At 34.0% G+C, this 17,762-nt stretch overlaps 1 protein-coding gene across 1 annotated transcript in view; it reads right to left on the bottom strand.

Moving 5' to 3' along the window:
- The window catches only part of LOC149552478 (uncharacterized), a 48,698-nt gene that overhangs the window by 18,607 nt on the left and 12,329 nt on the right, over window positions 1-17,762 (bottom strand). The window contains exons 3-4 of the mRNA XM_089788060.1: window positions 11,257-11,368; window positions 10,046-10,098 (exon numbers count right to left, since the gene is read on the bottom strand). Of these exons, the coding sequence (XP_089644186.1) occupies window positions 10,046-10,098; window positions 11,257-11,368 (165 nt within the window). The remainder of the gene's footprint in view (window positions 1-10,045; window positions 10,099-11,256; window positions 11,369-17,762) is intronic.

Here is a 17,762-nt window from a genome sequence, read left to right on the forward strand (position 1 = left end):
CATCGTTCAGTCCCTTGTATAAATTGATCTCTTGATCATTGTTAATAACAAGCAAATATTTTCCAATTACTTCGTTAATATGGTATCAGAGCCAATACACTAAATATTTTCAAAAATAATTATAATTTCTTGGTAGAAATTATCTGCCTTTTATTTTTAATATTTACATGCATATTTGCTTCCAACTCTCTATAATCCGACTAGGGTTTCCGATTTGAGATATCTAAATCCACCGACTTTTGGTTCGGTTTTACAACCCAATTTTGTCCATATCCGTCTATTTTTTCTGCACATTTCCGCCATTTTTTGTGGGTTTTTTGCAACAGGGTCGTTTTTGTTCAGAACCCTAATTTTTTGTATTGGATCAAAAACAAATCATAGATTCTTGTGGGTTTTTTGGGATCTCAATTGGGTTGTCAACTATTTTTTCGAGGTGCCTCAATTTTTTATTAATATGTCAAGTATTATGCCATTTACATTTGTAACATGGTATCAAAGCCATTATAAGGAATTTTTCAAAAACTCTTATAATTTCGTGACTAAAATTTTTGAAATTCTTTGGGTCTGTTTTCTTTCAAATTTTTTTGAAAATCTGGGCATAGTCTTTTCTGAGTGCAGTTTATGGTGTCTTTCTTGCACAAAGTGTCAGTTTTTACTTCACAATCCAAAAACGACCTCATTGGTGGACGCCAACAGTGTTTTGTTTAACAAATCCACCATTATTATCAAGAAATCTGAATTTTTTTCAAGCTTTTTTCAGCCAAGGCCTTTTTTTTTCAAAACCCTAATTTTTGGGCTCGGAAATTTTTTCTGATTACAAATTCTTGGTGGGTTCTTTCAAATCTCCCTCCTGGGAAGAAACTCATTAGCTGTAAATGAGTCTATAAGGTCAAGTACCATGCAAATGGTACCTTGGACAAATACAAAGCCAAACTTGTTGCTCAAGGATTCACTCAACACGAAGGCATTGACTATGAGGAGACCTTTGCCCCAATAGCCAAGATGAGCACTATTTGCCTTCTTCTTGCCATTGTAGCTCAGTATGGTTGGAAAGTTCATCAAATGGATATAAAGAGTGCTTTTCTCAATGGTGAATTACAAGAAGACGTCTACATGACGCAGCCCCCATGTTTCAAGCTTGTCAATTCAGAACCAAAAGTATGTAGACCCCAGAAGGCCCTCTATAGTCTTAAACAGGCCCCTCAGGCTTGGTACATAAAGATTGATCAGTACTTGGTTGCTCAGGGATTTCAGCGTAGCCTGTCAGACAGTAATGTGTATATTAATCCTTCTTGTCTATGTGGATGATTTGATCATTACTAGGAGTTCAAAACATTTGATTTTAGAAATCAAACAGGATTTGTGCAAAACTTTTGATATGATAGATCTCGAATTGCTTCATTATTGTTTAGGTATTGAGGTTTGGCCGACAAACAACAGTATTTTTTTATCTCAGTCCAAGTATGCTAGAAATTTGCTTGACAGGTTTCAAATGCAGGATTGCAAACCTGCCTCCACTCCTATGGAGACTAGTCTGAAATTGTCTGCACAATCTGATTCTCCTCCTGTAGATGAAACACTCTTCAGGCAACTAGTAGGTAGTCTCATCTACCTTACTACTACTAGACATGATCTTAGTTTTGCAGTCAACTACATCTCACGGTTCATGACGAACCCCAAGACTAATCATTAGATTGCAACGAAACGTGTGTTGCGCTATGTACATGGTACCTCAGATTATGGTCTTCTTTACACAAGGAGTGCTACTTCTCAGCTCAATGGATTCACCGATTCCGATTGGGTCGGCTCAATTGATGACAAGAAATCTACTTTTGGCTATGTGTTCAATATCGGATCTCTAGCAATTACCTGGACCAATAAGAAGCAACACGCATGGGCACTTTCCTCTACAGAAGCAGAATATAGAGGAACTGTCAAGGCAACTTGTGAAACAATTTGGCTCTGTCAAATGCTTGCAGATATGCATATTCCTCAAGCAGGTCCGACTTCTTTGTTTTCAGACAATCAAGGAGTACTCAAACTTGCCAAGAACCCAATGTTTCATGAACGAACCAAGCATATAGAGCTTCATTGCCGTTACATCCAACAGTTAGTAGAAGATGGATCTATTCAATTACTCTATGTCCCTACCTCAGAGCAACCAGCAAATATTTTCACAAAACCCCTTGGTCCTAACAAGTTTGTTAAATTCAGGGGATCTATTGGCGTAGTAAATAGATTGAGCATTAAGGGGGGGTATTAGAATAATATTTATGTTTCTTTGTAATGCTCTCTATTGTATCTTATTGTATCTCTGTAAATATTAGAATGTTTTTAATATTTAGGTGTAGTCTAGAATAGAATGTTTCTATTCTATTCGACACTCCTCTTTGTATATATAGATCATTTGATCTCTGATTAATATGTCAAGTATTCTGCCATTTACGTTTGTAACATTTTTGTGGGTTTTTTGCAGCAGGGCTGTTTTTGTTCAAAACCCTAATTTTATGTATTGGATCAAAAACAAATTATAGATTCTTGTGGGTTTTTTGGGATCTCAATTGAGTTGTCAACTGTTTTTTCGAGGTGCCTCAATTTTTTAGCCAACCGATCCAAAAATCGACAACATTCTTTCTAGATTTTTTGAGCTCTCTTTTGGGTCACCTTCAAATTTTTAGGGTCTCTACTTTGCATGTACTTGCATGTTTGTTGCATGTACTTGCATGTACTTGCATGTTGTTTGCATGTGCTGCTTTACCATGCAAAGTCTCGTGTTTTGCCTCCCTTGAAAATTCTGATGAGTTTTCATAATATTTTTCCTCAAAAATTTCTTATTGGTTTTCATTTTTTTTTAGACTTAAAATTTTTTTTTATGGGTTTCTATAAATTTTCCCTTAAACATTTCTGAATCTGTAATTTCGCAAAGTTGTGTGGGATTCCTTTGTGGGTTTGTAATTTTTTCCTCAAAAATTATCTGTTGGGTTTTACCATTTTTCCTAAAAAAAAATGAAGCTTTGTAATGTTGGGTTTTGATTGTTTTTTCACCTCAAAAATCATGTTGGGTTTTGACTGTTTTTTCACCTCAAAAATAATGTTGGGTTTTGATTGTTTTTTCACCTCAAAAATCATGTTGCGTTTTGAGTGATTTTTCACCTCAAAAATATGGTTTTTTGCAGTTTGTTTTGGAGCATTATGCCAATTTGCAAAAGTACCATCAGTAGTCTTCTCAGCAAACATCCTCTGCTCCAAATTCAGAAGGCTCCCGGAAGAAAAACATTCAATGCAACTATTTCCACAAGTTTGGTCACATGAAGATTGAATGTTGGAAGCACTTAGCTGCCCTATCTAAGCAATCTAGTTTGCATCCCACAACGAACAGTGTGGAGCCCCTTGAGCAGACAGAATTTGTCTTTTACGCTTTTTGATAGCTTCATGCTCTGGATAAATTAACCATTAAGGGAAGGTATTACGATAATAGATATTTTTATTATCTCTGATTAGCATCTAATGGTTATCTATTGTAATCTTTTGTAAATATTAGAATGTTTCTAATATTTAGTTTTACGTTTCTAGAATAGAATATTTCTGTTCTTTACGATTGTTTCTTACGGAAACATCATTCATTCTCTTGTATAAATTGATCTCTTGATCAGTATTAATAGCAAGCAAATATTTTCCAATTACTTCGTAATATCGTAATTGCATATTAAAGATAGAAAACAAACAAACAAACAAAAACCCTTGTTAAGTGTTTGAACTTTTGATAAAAACAAAAAAACATGCAAAAGAATTAGTAAGAACAAACAAATCAATATGAATTTACCTCAAATAATGAAGACCAAGCCTTCCTTTATCCTTTGTTCACCTATCTTTCCTTCACTCCCTTAAGTTGCTCATACTTTGACTATAACAAATGATTTTTTTTCCAATTTGAAAGTTTTCTGTTGTTTTCGGGTATAAGCATCCCCATGTACCAAAATGTTTCCATCCTAGGATGGCCCAATTTTAGCTATTGTACAATTCACTGAGTAACATAGATTTGGAAGTTTTGAAATTCCCTAGAAAATCAAAAAATGCATTTCCTGTAATATTTTCTCACTTCGGAAACATAAATTGGTTTGTAGATGGGGGATACCAAGGGATATTTCCTTGCAGTTTCCAAAAACACCAAAAAAATGCAGAAATGCTTCCAGTTTGAGGGTATGGCAGAGGAAACTAGGGGAGAGATGACCGTTCATCCCTTATTCCAAAGTAATTGAAAAATGTTTGCTTGTTATTAACAGAGATCAAGAGGTCTATTTATACAAGAAACTGAACAATGTTTCCATAGGAAACAATCATAAAGAATAGAAACATTATATTCTAGAAACATAAAACTAAATATTAGAAACATTCTAATATTTACACAAGATTATAATAGATAACCATTAGATACTAAACAGAGATAATAGAAACTATCTATTATTGTAATACCCTCCCTTAATGGTTAATCTATCGAGAGCACGAAGTTGTCGAAAAGCATTAAAAGCAAGTTCTGTTTACTCAAGGTTCTCTGCATTGTTCATTGTGGGTTGCAAACTAGATTGCTTAGATAGGGCAGCTAAGCGCTTCTGACATTCAACCTTCATGTGCCCAAATTTGTGGCAATAGTTGCATAGAATTTTTTCTTCCCAAAGCCTTCTAAAGCTGGAGCAGAGGATGTTTGCTGAGAAGATTGGTGATGGTACTTTGGATAATGCTCCAAATCTTTGCAGATGAGCATAATGCTCCAAAACAAACTGCAAAAAGGCATGATTTTTAGGAGAAAAATGAAATAACCGAACACTATTTTTGGGGTGAAAAATCAATCAAAACCCAGCAAGATTTTTGAGGTGAAAATCAATCAAAACCCAACATGATTTTTGAGGTGAAAATCAATCAAAACCCAACATGATTTTTGAGGTGAAAAATCCAATCAAAACCCAACATAATTTTTGAGGTGACAAAACCAATCAAAACCTAAATACAAAGCTTCACTTTTTAGGAAAAACGGTAAAACCCAACAGATGATTTTTGAGGAAAATATTACAAACCCACAAAGGAATCCCACACAACTTTGCAAATTACAAAATCAGAAATTTTTCAGGGAAAATTTAAAGAAGCCCATCAGCTTTTTGAGGAGAAAAATTTATGAAAACCCACAAGAATTTTTAAGGGAGACAAAACACGAGCCTTTGCATGGTAAAGCAACACATAAAAACAACATGCAAGTACATACAACCCTCAAAAAGAATTTTTAAGGGAGACAAAACACGAGCCTTTGCATGGTAAAGCAACACATAAAAACAACATGCAAGTACATACAACCCTCAAAAAGTAGACCCATAAAATTTAAAGGGTGACCCGAAAGAGAGCTCGAAAAACCTAGAAAAAATATGTTGTCGATTTTTGGATCAGCTGGCTGGCTCAAAAATTGAGGCACCCAGAAAAATAGACAACCCAATTGAGATCTCAAAAAACCCACCAAGAATTTCTAGAATTTTTTTGATCTAGTACGAAAAATTAGGGTTTTGAACAAAAACAGCCCTGCTGCAAAAAAACCACAAAAAACTAGCGGAAATGTGCAAAAAAAACATACAGATCTAAACAAAAATAGGTTGCAAAACCGAACCAAAAGTCGGCAGATTCAGATCTCTCATAACGGAAACCCTAGTCAGATTATAGAGAGAGTTGGAAACAAATATGCATGTAAATAATTTCGAAAATAAAAGGCAGATAATTTCAACCAAGAAATTATAATTATTTTTTAAAAAATTTAGAGTATTGGCTCTGATACCATATTACAAAGTAATTGGACAATATTTGTTTGTTATTAACAGAGACCGAGAGGTCAATTTATACAAGAGACTGAACAATGTTTCCGTAGGAAACAGTCGTAAAGAATAGAAACATTCTATTCTAAAAACATAAAACTAAATATTAGAAACATTCTAATATTTACACAAGATTACAATAGATAACCATTAGATACTAAATAGAGATAATAGAAACTATCTATTATTGTAATATCCCTCACCCTCACAATTTGCAATGTGTTTTTTGAACCTCCCTATAATCAGAAGAAGAAGAAATGACTTTTCTATTTGCATAAAGCTTGTCAGCTTTCTGTGGAATAAATGTATTGGTGAATTTGGGTACCATTGGAAAATTGAACCAAGAACTCCTATGTTTTTCCCATCTTTCATTAGATGTTGAGAGATGATGTCTTCAATCTGTCATGGACCATCGACAGTGCCTGCTTTCCCTTGTGTTAGTCTCTAAGTGGTGCTTTCGAGTATCACTCAATGAATCATACAAATACTTATTCAATCCAGGTTTCATATGGAGGTGTAGAAACACTAATGCTTGTAAGAGATTTACTGAAAGGATTCCCTGTTATCAATTCATTTTGATTTCATCATCCTCAAGCTATATTTTTTAATCTCTAACAATGGCATTGACAGTGATTTTGATGGAGATTAGGGGCAGTAGCATACTTTCTTTTTTTTACTTTTGACTATTCAGAGACTTTGACATATATGATATATGATACTTTTCATTTTGTTATAACTTACCGTCTTTGGGCATTTGGATATTCAATTACATGCATAATGACAGTGAATCCTAATTCAATGAATTATATTTATGAAAGTATGAAATTCAAATTAATTTGAATTAACAATCCTATTAAGTTACATCATTCATATGAATTTACATATTCAACTCTCACTTCAACACAATTGCTATGTATTATGTATGTGATGAATAATTTTAGACTTATCAATGCTATCATATGAATATATTTGACATTTTCCTATATATTTTCAATTTTCCCAATTTCTTGTATATCCATTCCCTCTGTCTTCCCCTCCATCCCCAAAAAAGGCAAAAAAAACATCCTAGAAACTTGGGGTCATAGTTTACTAACTCTCTGAGAACTTGTCGAGTTGCCAAGAACTCTGGCTTTTTACTAGGCGAGTACATGCAAGTTTAACTCTCATAATTTTATAGATACAAAAAACCATGGATAAAAATGTTGATGTAGGTAAAATGCTAGTTAAAATGTGTTTACACATGCTGTTTTTTCTGTAAAACCATGCATTTTCTCTTTCAAAATGTCATTTTTTTATTTAATACATTTAGTAATTGAATTTTACAAATAAAATATGTTTCTTTAAAAGATTTTAATATTGAATTCTTTCTAGGTTGCCAAGATTTCGTCAAGCTTACTCCGAGTTGAGAATTTTGGGCTTGCAAACTACTCTGAGTCCAAGACTGCAAACTATGCTTGGAGTAACATAGGGCAGTCTCTCTCTCCACCAAACTTAGCTTTGATGAAATATTAACACAGAATGCAGATCATTCCCCATCACCGCCAACTCCTACTTTCCACTTGCTAGACAGTTGGTTTAGACTCTAGAGTCAAGTGGATTTGATTTACTGCAGCTGCAGCTGCCAAACATCCCATTCCCTGATGTGCGTTGATGACAATTTCAAGGATGCATTCACACAAACTTGTTTAGGCTTGTACAAGGAGATTTTATATCTCACGTCTCAATTACTTTCCCACTGTTGGCTCTTGCGTTTGTTGCCTCGGCCACTATGTGATTGCATTTCAGCATGGCTTAGCAGTATGCAATAGGAAGGAGAGGTGATGATCTCCATTTCACGATGTTGTTTCTCATCAGGTGCTTAAAGTGCACATTCAACATCCATGATTTCTCCAAATTAGCATTCATCAAAGAGACACCGAGTAAAGACGATTTCAAAAGCACTGATAAAATGCATACTGAAGAGACCGTTGTTGCAGACTTTGCTTCTAAACTGGAATAGATTCTCTTGATAATGGCTCCAACAAACATTTCCATTCACTGATCTTGGGTGGCAGACTGTTTCATGTGTGTGGCTTTGACATTCTAGGGTCTCCATATGCTTCCCCCCGGCCTCAGCTGGGATGAGCCTTAAACATTTGACTGAGTAGATAATGCTCTTGACTGAGCATTATAAGTAGACAATCTTAGTGTTGTCTCTCAGAATGGCAACCTACTCGTCTCAAGTCATTTTAGCATGCTGTTGGCATCTATGAAGGCTGTTTTTGGGCAGTTACATTCTATTTTCTTGAGCCAGGAGTTAGATTTGTGGATGATAGCAAAGGTGGTACTAGAGTTGGAACTGGGATCTTTCTAAGCACTTGGTGTTCTTGTTTGAGTTTTTATTTGTAATTGGTTTCGAGTTAGTATGCGTTGCAGTCACCTTTCTTAGCTTTACATATTTTGACTGATTTTGCATCAGACTAACTTGTTTTAGTTAAATTGATGTATGGTGCTTATCATCTGTAAGATGGCTTTTCACATGGTGGTAAACCCCCATAGAGCACATAATTTAATTAACAAGAGAGAACAGTAACTCCATGCATAAATATTAAGTAGAAAAAATTAAAATAAAGTAAATTGCATAGATCTGAAATTAAGATGAAGGCACAATGATAAGACCACTGAAACAATACAGAAGAAAGCATAGCTATTTTGAAAGAGCAACCTGCATTTACACTGAACCTAAGAAACTAACATTCTTTCCATTTCCAAAATCTTCCCCTCATAAACAATTTTAAACAAAAGAAAAAATTCGGCTATCTATATATAAAACACACTCTTTCTATTCTTAGTAGCAAAAATAAATAAATAATTGTCTCCTGTAATGATAAGTTACAAACAACAGATCTATTAATGCCTCAGCCATTGTGTGATTGTATTTCAGCATGGCTTAGCAGTATGCAATAGGAAGGAGAGGTGATGATCTCCATTTCACAATGTTGTTTCTCATCAGGTGCTTAAAGTGCACATTCAACATCCATGATTTCTCCAAACTAGCATTCATCCAAGAGACACCAAGTAAAGACAATTTCAAAAGCACTGATAAAATGCATACTGGAGACCGTTGTTGCAGACTTTGCTTCTAAACTGGAATAGATTCTCTTGATAATGGCTCCAACAAACATTTCCATTCACTGATATTGGGTGGCAGATTGCTTCATGTGTGTGGCTTTGACATTCTAGGGTCTCCATATGCTTTCCCCCTGGCCTCAGCTGGGATGAGCCTTAAACATTTGACTGAGTAGATAATGCTCTTGACTGAGCATTATAAGTAGACAATCTTAGTGATGTCTCTCAGAATGGTAACCTACTTGTCTCAAGTCATTTTAGCATGCTGTTGGCATCTAAGAAGGGTGTTTTTGGGCAGTTACATTATATTTTCTTGAGCCAGATGTTAGATTTGTGGATGATAGCAAAGGTGGTACTAGAGTTGGAACTGGGATCTTTCTAAGCACTTGGTGTTCTTGTTTGAGTTTTTATTTGTAACTGGTTTTGAGTCAGTATGCGTTGCAGTCACCTTTCTTAGCTTTACGTATTTTGACTGATTTTGCATCAGACTAACTTGTTTTAGTTAAATTGATGTATGGTGCTTATCATATGTAAGATGGCTTTTCACATGGTGGTAAACCCCCATAGAGCACATAGTTTAATTAACAAGAGAGAACAGTCACTCCATGCATAAATATTAAATAGAAAAAATTAAAATAAAGCGAATTGCATAGATCTGAAATTAAGATGAAGGATTTGAAACAATACAAAAGAAAGCATAGCTATTTTGAAAGAGCAACCTGCAGTTACACTAAACCTAAGAAATTAACATTCTTTCCATTTCCAAAATCTTCCCCTCATAAACAATTTAAACAAAAGAAACAATTGGGCTATCTATATATAAAACACACTCTTTCTATTCTTATTAGCCAAAATAAATTAATCTTTGTCTCCTGTAATGATAAGTTACAAACAACAGATCTATTAATCTGTAAAATGGAGTTGAATAACTGCCATTGGATTGATGATGCTCACATTTAGACACAGCAACAACAAAATTTAGAAAAGGCACATTGGAAACCAGCAAATGAGAATGCTATGGTCAAAAAATGTATTTATTTTCAACTTTGGAAATGCATAAGTCATCCAAAGGAAAAATAGGTTACCTTCTTATGCAATACACGAGCCAGGTATTTGATTTTTGTTGTAAGTTGAGCAACTGTGAATTGAACAAAACAAAAATGTTAAAACAGACCTGAGAGTATAATAGCAATGCCTTATAAACACTGATTCAATTAATCTACCGTACAAAAGCAAATTTGAAGAGGTGAGTAACCTGACTCGTAAAATAGGTTCTTGTGTTAGCATTTGTGTATATGTATAATGAAACCTTGATTCCTAACCAGCAGTGCATAAGAACCAAAAGGCCAAAATGAAATATAACCACGCATTCCAATGAGCATACTCAATAGGCTAAAATGAATTATCAACACAAGAATGTTAAAATATAAAGATTTAAGAAAATGTCCGGGACCTTCAAGTTTAGTTGTGCATTACAGCCTTTGATCCAGCTAATGTACATAAACAAATTTGAAGGGCTAAGCAACATGACTTGTAAATGGGTTCTTGACATCTCGTGTTAACACTTGTGCTTGTGTTATGAACTATTGTTTCCTAACCATGGCAAATAAACACAAAAAAGCTTAGAAGGAAATATATTCTAATTAGCATGTTCACAACGCTAAAATGAGCAATCCATAAAAAAATGTTAAGAGACATATGTTTTTAGTTATATATAAGAAAACAAAAAAAGGGTCAGACTTGTATATTTGAAAATTGATATCACATAAACCAGTGATTGATTGGCAAAACCAAAGCACAATCCGAAAAGTTCAGAGTTTGCATTGTTTACACCTTATACGACACCAAATGAACATTAGTGACATAACGAGTATTTAAGTTAGAAGCTCCTCCAACCATTGATTTGCACTTTTATCTATACCTTATTTGAATCTATTTAACAACAAGGTTTATAGGAGAGGTAAATCTGAATAGGCATTACTGCTTTGCAAGAAACTACAACCAGCAAAGTAGAACTCCAGGGTTGAATGGCAAATCCTTTCGTTATTAAATAATTTCATCAATCATATTGTAAAACTATTTGGATGAATAAAAATAAAAGTGCAATAAAATGATAAATGTATCCAGCCATCATCTCTCAATAGTTCACAGTATATAGATGTAGTACCTGGTAAATTATATGCAGAGAAAAGGATGTACTGACCAAGAATTATTGTCATCATACAAAGTAGATATACAGTAATAATTGGTAAAAAGAACAAGCTTCATGAAATTAAAATGTTAGTGTGTTATCTACCTTGAACACGTGATGATCCACAGTCTGATTCATGAATTTTAAAATCTTCTTTGACCTTTTTCAACTCTATTTTGAGCTTCTCCTCTGCAGACATATTATCAGGATGGAAATACTGCAAAAGAAGATACAACATAAGCTGCATTCTATTTTCTTGACTTTGACACATACTTCATGGTTAACTAAAAATAATTTCTAACTCATTACAAAGCCTGAGAGTCAATTCCAACAATTCCTTGTCATGCAAATACTTTTCAGCATGAACAATATTCTGACAGTCCCATAGGAAAACATCAGCCTTTATATTAGACTTTGTTGATTGTGAAATTTCCTGGGAATCGCCAAGTCTAACAAAGATTGTAATTTTGATCCTTCAAATGTGTTTGTTTTGATTGTTGATCAATTTTGCAATCAAATTTCCCTTTTCTGCATGAATTAATATTAATAAACGCAGTGTGTTTTCTTCTTACAGGTAACTCTGAAAATAAAACATTGATAAATATGCAGATTACTAGTAAGACATGATTAATCCAATATCTTTGTGTTTCAAAGACGGAAGGAGAATGTTGAACCTTTGTTTTCAGATCTCTCCAGTCCTTTTCTTAACGAAAAGAATTCTCGAAAAATCTGAACTGCTTTTTGTAACAATCATGTCACGGAAGAATGCATCTTAAAGAAAAGAACTAAAGGACCAAATATAAGAGATTTAACAGAGTCCATCAGCGTTGAACCACTGTATATGAATGCCAAAGTACCAAGATTAAAAATCATGAACAACACATCACTTAGAGGAATTGGGACATGAATAAAACGTTGAATTGTTAGCTTTACTTTGGCATCTTCTCTAAATTCAGACTAAGTGTTACAATTTTTTGAATTTTTCACTTTACTTTGGCATCTTCTCTAAATTCAGACTATCTAAATTCAGACTGAGTGTTACAATTTTTTGAATTTTTCCCATAAGTGCAAAAACATTAATCATTAGAGAACAAAACAAGCTAAATGACAAAATTATTCATACAAATCGCAACATAAGTCAATTTGATGACTGCATGCAATGAAAAGATAAAACTTTCTAGAGTTACCAATTAACCTTCATATAGTACTAGAATTACCTTTCTCTAGCACACATTGTCTCTAAGTTTTCATCATTTTTGTACATTCGTAATCAATCAACTTGCAATTTACAACATAACATTACATTACATGTTTATAAATCAGATGATTTCTGTCATTAAATTATACTGTGCACTATGTTATTAAATACTATTTTTTTGCCTTTACTCCTGATTAAAATACTTTTGTACTTAATTTGTTATACAAAACTTGCATTTATCACCATCAATCAAACAAGTGTGCATCTTTAACTAAAATGACAGGAAGCCTTGTGTTGCGCCACCCTTTCTGAATCTTACTGTTTCCATGTACCCAGAGCACTATTTATCATTTTCAATCTAGTGGAATGCCAAGAGTACACTCTCTGTAATCTCACCTTCAGCCAACATATCATATATTCTCTATCCATATGTTTGAGCTTCACACTTCAACCAAGAGCCTCATGATATGGAAAACTATCCTATGCCAGATTTTACATTCTGTCCCAAAGCCTCCTCATATTTCTGCCAAATGTTTTATTTCTCCCAGCACCAATACCAAATTGTTAGCTAATGCCATGTTGTTCCTCTTCATTCTATAACGATTGCTGAACCTTGTTTCTATCATAGAATGGTTGGTGTCCTGAAATTTGAATATTATCATTGAAGGCATTCGTCCTTTCTTACAACTCAAGAAAAACGTTATGTTTTTCTGAACTACTTCCTCGAAGGCGAATTGTGATATTGTGCTTGTGCACACTTCTGGAAGCCCTGTTATTCTTCAACTTACTGATCAATAAAGTCAGATGGACAGTATTTGACATGACCTGTAAATCACCAATTTGCTAGGCTATGTCCAGGCACTTCTAAGTTATAGTTTCATCTTTTATAAACTTTGTGAAATAATTGCAACATAATTGTTCAAATCCTTATATTATGTAATTACCACAAAGAACCAAATCTTCACGTCTTCATACAAAAATGCTCAAGGATCAAAATCTAAATTTCATGGAAAATATGCATCATGTGGTGGAATTGCTGTTTGTGGTGAAGGTTTGACTACAAAATAAAACATTGATAAATATGCAGATTACTAAAAAGACATGATTAATCCAATCTCTTTGTGTTTCAGATACCCAAAATATCACTTCGAGATAGAAGATGAAGAATGAATTGAACAAATACAAGATGGCAGAGCCATCTAATTCAAATCCACTAGAGTTTTGCAATTTTACTCCACCAGCTTGAACAATGTAAAATTGCAAAACTCAAGGACTCGGTTATGGAACCAAAGCTTATATTGTCCATAAGCTTGTAGTTCAAGTTGAAATTTCCTTGTTCTCCAAATTCAGAACTTTTATATATTGGGTATAGTGCTACTGTACAAAAGGAAAGTTATTCCTCCAATCTCTGCTATGAAAAAGTATTCCAATTTTCCCTATGATGTAAGCATTGATCCCACTTGTCTTATGCTCTTAACATAAGTACAACTTGCAATTTTGTGAGCATTAATCCAGCCATTCTTACAATGAAAGTATTTGACCAATTTGTCACATGATAAATCCTATGTGATTAGGACTATCTCATTAATGCATAAGTTTTGATACCCAAAATATCACTTAGAGATAGAAGATGAAGAATGAATTGAACAAATACAAGATGGCAGGGTCATCTAGTTCAACTCCACTAGAGTTGCTCCACAAGCTCAAACAATGTGTTCATTATTTTGTAATTCTCCTCTAGAATCCAAAATAATGTAGGGCAAGTCTGTGCTTGTTGCTAACTCTAAGTAGGACATATGCATTTTTGCATTTGTTGCTTCCTTGGACACACTTTAAAGCATCCGAAAATTCTTTGGCTAAAGCAATCTTGTATTTATGAGTTTGCATTTACACTAGCATCATCATCTTCCCTTCATGTCTCCCCTGTAGTATTCCTCACCAGGACTCATGTGAAGGGAAAACCTACATCCAATATCAAATAATATTTTCCCTTTTCCAAGACTCTCATGAAGGGAATATCTTCCTCCAAAATCAGATAATGTATGAGGGAACCTATTGCTCCGTGGTTAACAGAAAAGCACCCATTTGATGGTCTTTCTTCCTACCTAGATCACAATTCTTGAGGACAACAGTATACACACTGTGACCAAGAGGTAGGAGCTTCTGGGTAAAAATTCTCAAAACTAAACATTGATTCATATTATTTTGGCATTTGAGTACTTGACTAGATTATTTGTATTGGATCTTTCCCATCAATTTCTTTGACAACGAAACTATGTAATACATTTAGAGACTTTTAATCAATAAATTTGTGTTGACAGTTCAGTATACTGATTTAGTACACTCCGTGCATGATAATTTTTTGAAATTATTGAATGGGAAAATGTAGACATTGTACATCTGAACCTGAGACTCTTAAGAATCTCTGTTAACTGATATAAATTAGAATGTACGATTTCTTGGGACCTTTTGAAATGTATACACTGGATAGCAACAGGATAACCGATGACATTTTTCCATCAAGTGGATTCAAGCCTCTTATGTTTAGCTTCACATATATAAGCATTCTGCACTTTGAAGATGAATTGATTTTGATATAACATTGATCATTGTGTGTTGGAAAACAAACAGTGCAATATTTTGTCGAAAGAAGTGTATCTCACCCAATCAGCAGCAACTAATGCCCAGAATAGTTGGGGAAACCACTATTGGATTAGTAATAAATTTAATCATCATTTGCGAGGATCAGCTCCTTCATATGATGATTTTGGTTTTTTGAGGGTATGCTTTTAACTGAAGAGGAAAGACATAAAAATAAATGAAGAGAAACTCTAGATAAGCCATGAATCTAGTTTTTACTCAAAGAAATAGAAAGGTTTTTGAAAGAAGGAATGCTATCCAATATAAGATGTTTGCATTTAAGGTTTTCAGACTCTTATATCAGAAAATAAACATGTTATTCTATGTAGGTAAACCAAAAGTCCTCGCGAGAGAAACCCTTTCAACAACAAGTTTACAATATATAGGGAGGAAGAGTGCTTAATTTTTCATTACCCTATAACTTCCCCTATTCAAAGTTATAAAAATATTCATAATAATATTTAAAAACCTTACTAGAAGCACACATATTCAACTCATTGAAAAAAAAAATGGTTACAAACATTGGTAGAACTGACTTAATAATAAAATGCTGAGTCTTCCTTGAAATCTGATGGGCATGTGACTGTTGAGACACCTGTTAAACTGTCTGTGTGTATAGGCTAGAAAGCATTACTGTTGCAGACTTGAGGCTGAAATTATGGCAAGGTTCTATAGCTTCCTTCCAAGAAAATTGAACTGTCAATAAATGTAGGGGCCAAATCCTTCGTCTTACCTTTAAAATTACAATTCCAGTTGTGATTGTCATTATATCCAACTTTGGCTTCTCTTCATTCAACTGTTTGTGCTTAGAATTATATATAGCAAGATCATATTTTGTAAACCCATCGTGTGAAGTGATAAAATTGATTGTGATATGGCTTGCATAGATTTTCATTTACTTATAACAGGTCAAAAGATCCAGCTAAGCAAGTAGCAAAAGAGCGTTTAGCTTCTGCATCACCTTTAATGGAGTTTCTGACATCATCCCAATATTTACAATCTGTACACCTATTAATGCATTGTTTGCTTCTTCACAGAAATGAAGCCAGTTTTCCTATTCTTCAACACTGAATTCATAGCCCCTATAACAAGTGCCTATAAACCCTGTGATGAATGATCACATAAATAGCTCTCGTGGAAGACATCAAGTTAGAGGGGATCCCTCAACATTAATCAACTTACTGCTCGGGGGCTTGTCTATAATACTATGCATCAAACTAACTGCACCTTCCAGCAATAATTTAAGAGCATTATCAGGACAAACTATTACTAACATGCGCTTACAATCACTGTAAAACTCATTAACTCCTTTGGCATCCAGCTTCTTCCTTTTTGCCATTTTTCACTAGCATCTTTCCACAGAGCCTTCTATTTCTTCTAGACTGTGTCTCATATCCCAATGGTCTGAAAGATTACTGCCACTCCCTATTGCAAACTCTATTCCCTTTTCAATTAGATGCTGACAACTTTCCTGTCCAAGCTATACCAGAAATGGGTCGTGATAAATGCAATTTATCACTTTACTGACCCAGAATGTGATTGTAAAACTGGAAATGTCAATGTATGTTAAGTCCAACAAAACTAAACATTGTCATTGTTGTGGTTTAGAGCCATTAGCATAATGAGATCAAAACAGGTCCAAAACTGTGATTCTTGTGAATTGCATTTGTTGGTAAAGTAGAGTTGGATTGAGGTGTTGTTGCAAAAGGGTTTATTTCTGGATCATTAGTTGGCATTGCAGTGATCACATCTTTCTTGCAAACAAAAATCGTACTCAGTTGCATAAACCACTTTGTAAGCCCCATTAGCTTGCTCTGTGATCTAGCCTTTGCTCTGGAGGCCTTCATGGAGGCCATGAGTTAAGAGTTTGGAAGGAGCTTGCCAATATTCATCATTTTTTAGAGCACAAGTATTTGGACTGTCACGTGAGCTATCCATTTCTTTCCAATCTCAATAATACTGTGATTGTTCTTTATATTATCCTCTGCAAATATGTTACTTAACATGCAATGTAATGAAATGACTTGCACAAAAGATGAAGATAATATCAAATATTCTGTAATATATGAACATGCGTGTGTATTGCATTTATCTGTGGAAATGTTTTTTGAGCAGTTTTTCTTGCTTTCATGTTAAGGACATTAACTTTTATCATTCACGTTATCATAAGTTCCATGATTCCTTGGGAATGTGATAGCATAGCTAAACTCAAAAATTGACATTTAGCTATTAGTCCTCTCTGGAAACTCTTCTTTATTTTTGCAATACAATATTGTAGTTTCTAATTCTGAAAACTAGCAGTGCTACTAAATGACTAAATGTATTAAATTATTAATATAAGATAAATCATATTAATGGAAATATTAATACAAATTGCTGTAAACTCAACTATTGACACACAGTGGTATTTCTAATTGATATTACAAATGCTTATTTCAACTGATATTTTGAAGAATTAGTGATTCAACCTTACTGAAATTAATGTAAGCAACATTTGAAATCACTCATTTTTTATCACAAGGCTACAATGAATGGTTGAGCTAAGCAAATGATAGTTACCAGTTATAGTTTAAAATATCTCACTAAAAAAATGAGAGTAAACAAGGTTAATGCCACACTCAGTGTCAAAATTTGAGACCTATAATCTATCTAAATCTAACACAGACCATATCCAGAAAGTGATTTTTTATTTAAGTATTAGATGTACGTACATTTTAACCTTTTAAGGATCATGACAGTCAAAGAAAAGCTTTTCAAACTCTGCAAACCTAAT

This window comes from Cupressus sempervirens, chromosome 6 (assembly GCF_028749045.1).
Source record: "Cupressus sempervirens isolate cs-2001-9-10 chromosome 6, ASM2874904v1, whole genome shotgun sequence".
Lineage (NCBI taxonomy): Eukaryota > Viridiplantae > Streptophyta > Pinopsida > Cupressales > Cupressaceae > Cupressus > Cupressus sempervirens.